At 40.7% G+C, this 4,024-nt stretch overlaps 1 protein-coding gene across 1 annotated transcript in view; it reads right to left on the reverse strand.

The window, feature by feature from the left end:
- Positions 1-2,473: 2,473 nt before the first annotated feature.
- Positions 2,474-4,024, reverse strand: part of LOC106511656 (acidic repeat-containing protein) — a 2,678-nt gene continuing 1,127 nt past the window's right edge. Inside the window, exons 2-3 of the mRNA XM_014000407.1 lie at positions 3,307-4,018; positions 2,474-3,246 (exon numbers count right to left, since the gene is read on the reverse strand). Coding sequence (XP_013855861.1) covers positions 3,345-4,018 — 674 coding nt within the window. The 3' untranslated portion in view covers positions 2,474-3,246; positions 3,307-3,344. The remainder of the gene's footprint in view (positions 3,247-3,306; positions 4,019-4,024) is intronic.

The raw sequence follows: 4,024 nt of genomic DNA on the forward strand, positions 1-4,024 counted from the left end.
AATGTTTTCTCTTCAGTTCTTTGAGTGTTCCTGAAAGACAACAAGTTGCACTTTGGAATGACCTTATTATTGTATCGTTTTTGATCTGAGTTTGTTTTACAGAATGAAATGTCTGAATGAGTGCTCATCCAAGATTGCTGATTCCAGACTTTTTGCCAGGGGCTGTAACAACTCACACTGTAGAGCAGAAAAGTGCCATAGAGAAGAATCTGTTGTTTTGCTAGATTGAGTCTCTATCAGAGTGATGAAGAATATAGTTCAATATGTTTCAATAAACAAAGACCAGAGTTTCTTTTCTTAAACAGACACACTTTGATGTCACTTTCTGTTTCACTTTAGCTCAAAATATGCCGGTTATGTAACACAATTGGTAAAATCATGAGCATTGTACAGTTTCCTAAATATGTTTTCTTTGACATTTTTTCTTTCACAAACTATGCTGAATTAAAATATTATAACTCCTGGACAGTGATTCAACAGGTATATTATATTAAATGTTTGTAAAACAAACACAGAGGAGTCACCACTTCTCAGAGCAGAGTCAGATAATCAACTGTTTGAATAATAATGATCACACTTATGTAGTAATTTCCTGCATATAATTATCAGTTCTGACTATATTCTTAACCATTTCCCTGACGACACAGAGGAGGAAGGAAACCCCCACTTTTGACCTCAGACTATTCCTAAGGATTTTTGCATGGAACTTCATTTGTGGCCTGAATTAACARCTCTCACACAAACCCCCACCAGACTTCCTGACYRCTTACAGTTAATWGATAAGAATTGCCACATTCTTGAACCCCCACAAGTTTCGAGTGACCTTATAAGGACAGGACTGTTTGTTCCTCTTCAAAGGGACCATAAATTCCTTTCACCAGACTCTTCAGCTTGACTGYGAARAAAGGAATCTACCATTCTTGATTAAATAAAAAGAGAACCAGATTGAATGTTTTTATCCAACTGTCTGTTTTCATATATCTGAATCAAAAAATGTGATTTTACTTGTTTCTCTTTACAGAAAGGACAAAACCCATTGAAGTTCCATTATGTTCTTGTTTTAACTAAGTATTTACACACTAAGGACTCAGTATTATAACTGTGTGATGTTAATTGTTTTGATGAAATGTTTTCCTGAAGATGTGTGTTTTATTCCATTATTTAATCCTTAGAAATTTAGGACTTGAATTTTAATAATTAACTGTGATAATTTTATCCCTGAGGCAAAACCCAGATGTCTCCTCTTCCCTTTGAGGTAAATGTAAGATAAACTAGAACACATCCTTGTCTTTGTTTTCAAAGTAAAATTTACCTCCAACAGATTTGACTCGCTGAGACCCTTTTCCTGTATAAGGTGTAACATTTTTATTGGCCAACTAACAACTTAACTCCGCCCCAAACAAAGGTTTTAAAAAAAGTCAGCGTACTCTCAAATTAGTCAGAAGAGAAGAAGAGTAAGAGTTGGAAGATTTGAATATCAGCAGCAAAAGACTTCAGAAGCTTCAGCAGAGACCGACCCCGTCAGCCCCTCCCATGGCTGGCCAGGTTACGGCTCTGCATCTCCTGCTGGTCTGGACGTACAGGCCACCGTTTCACCTCGGCTCAACGAGCTTGATTTTAATGGAAGTCAATAAGCTAATTGTAACTCATGCGTTGTTTTAGCCCGTTTTTTTTTCTACGAAGTTGAGATCAAATTACCAAGCCTTGCAGCAGCCGAAGACCGGACCACGTCGTCACCAGAGAATTACCCATTCTCTGACCACCGGGACCAGTCGAGTACAGGCAAACCCCTGTGGCCTGTCATCCAGCTGTATGAAGAGCCTACCTGGGAAATGACCCCCAGAGATGACCTTCAGTCGCTGACTTCCCTCCTGGTACCCACATGGCGGAAACAAAAGGGTAAAAGTGAACATTTGTTCTAGTGACAAACAGGTGCTCAGACTTAATTTGATTTCTTATCTTTGTATGAGATTTGATAATCTGAACGATTTCTCTCCCTCATTTTAACCAGGATCCCTTAGTTAAATTCTCAGCTAAAGCAAAACTCCTCACCTCACCCCAGCCTCAAAACTCCCCTTTTAGTGTTTAGTTTGTTGTTTATTTGTTAATTACTTGTGATTGCAAAACTCTTTCAGTTTACATGGTTCAATGATGTCATCATTTCATACTTACCATAGCGTGTAAATACATTTAATCTGTGAATAAATGACCCATGGAGAACTGGTCAACATGAGACAACGCCTAATTTTCTGTGTCTTGATKAGATTTGATTGATTTTGATAAGAAAAGAACTCATCAGATAACTTTGGGTAGATTTATTATGAGACTGATTACAGTAAAGTTACAGGTTTTCYTCTCTTTCCTGGGTTAATTCTTGACCAAATTAAGAGCGTGGTGCCTCGAGGAAATAGAATTCATGAATCTAATAATTCATAAATTGTCACATTAATATATACCCAAAAAAACCCTACACTTAAACTCCTTTATGTCTTTAATGCCTTCTGCTCCTTCAACATTACAAATAAACACTCATTTTTACATACATTTCATGAAATAAACAGATAAAGTTTGGACAAGTGCTGCTCAAACCATATACATCAGAATACACGTCCAAGTATTTCAACAAATCACAAACCCAGCCAGGAAACAGTCATGATGATTGATCCCTGCTTTTCTAAATGTATGTAATGTAACAGCTGATTGATGGCAGCTAAAGCTAAATGCTAAAACTATGCTAAAGAGTGTTGTTTTGCTCACAATATTCAACGTAAATCACTGTCTGTCTCAGTTCATGGGCTGCGTCCTCATGAGTGCYCATTTATTGACGAGTGATAAAACGCAGAAAACAATGTGCCGACAGCAAAACTAAACAGAGAAACGAAGACGGTGGAGTTTAAATTTTTTTACCTAGCTTGGAAATTCATCACAAACCGAATAATTTGTTTTTTACAGTAAGTTTAATAACTTATCTGATMAAATTTATGCTGCAATAGTACTGAAACTAGAGAAAGCTAGACCATCTCATTTCACAGCAGTTTCCTGCAGCCTATACTCAGACTGGYAAGGATGTGGCCCACGTGGTCCAGGTGGGCTARGTGCTCATGAGGACCCAGCCCATAAATTAAGACACAGCCACATGTTGTCCTAATATAATTCCACAGKCCTCAGATCAGTGAAACGTCAATTGCTTGTCTTCATGGTGACAGAGTTCAGGACTCAGACAAATCAGGGACAGGGTCTGCACTGGTCCGATACTTAAGGACAGGGTCTGCACCGGTCCGATACTAAAGGACAGGGTCTGCACTGGTCCGATACTAAAGGACAGGGTCTGCACTGGTCCGATACTAAAGGACAGGGTCTGCACTGGTCCGATCCTCAAGTACGGGGTCTGCACTGGTCTGATTCTCAAGGACGGGGTCTACATCGGTCTGATTATCAGGGACGGGGTCTACACTGGTCTGGTTATCAGAGATGGGGTCTAGATTGGTCTGGTTATCAGAGACGGGGTCTAGATTGGTCTGGTTATCAGGGACGGGGTCTACGTTGGTCTGGTTATCAGGGACGGGGTGTACAATGGTCTGGTTATCAGGGACGGGGTCTACATTGGCCTGATTATCAAGGACAAGGTCTACGTTAGTCTGACTATCAAGAAAAGGGTCTACAATGGTCTGATCATCAGGGACAGGGTCTGGACTGGACTGGTCATCAAGGACAGGGTCTACAATGGTCTGGTCATCAGGGACAGGGTCTGAACTGGTCTGGTTACCAGGGACAAGGTCTGAACTGGTCTGGTTATCAGGGACAAGGTCTGAACTGGTCAGGTTATCAGGGACAGGGTCTGAACTGGTCTGGTTATCAGGGACAGGGTCTGAACTGGTCAGGTTATCAGGGACAGGGTCTGAACTGGTCTGGTTATCAGGGACAAGGTCTGACCTGGTCTGGTTATCAGGGACAGGGTCTGAACTGGTCTGGTTATCAGGGACAGGGTCTGAACTGGTCTGGTTATCAGGGACAGGGTCTGAAC

This window comes from Austrofundulus limnaeus, unplaced genomic scaffold (assembly GCF_001266775.1).
Source record: "Austrofundulus limnaeus strain Quisiro unplaced genomic scaffold, Austrofundulus_limnaeus-1.0 Scaffold3043, whole genome shotgun sequence".
In the NCBI taxonomy this organism is placed as follows: domain Eukaryota; kingdom Metazoa; phylum Chordata; class Actinopteri; order Cyprinodontiformes; family Rivulidae; genus Austrofundulus; species Austrofundulus limnaeus.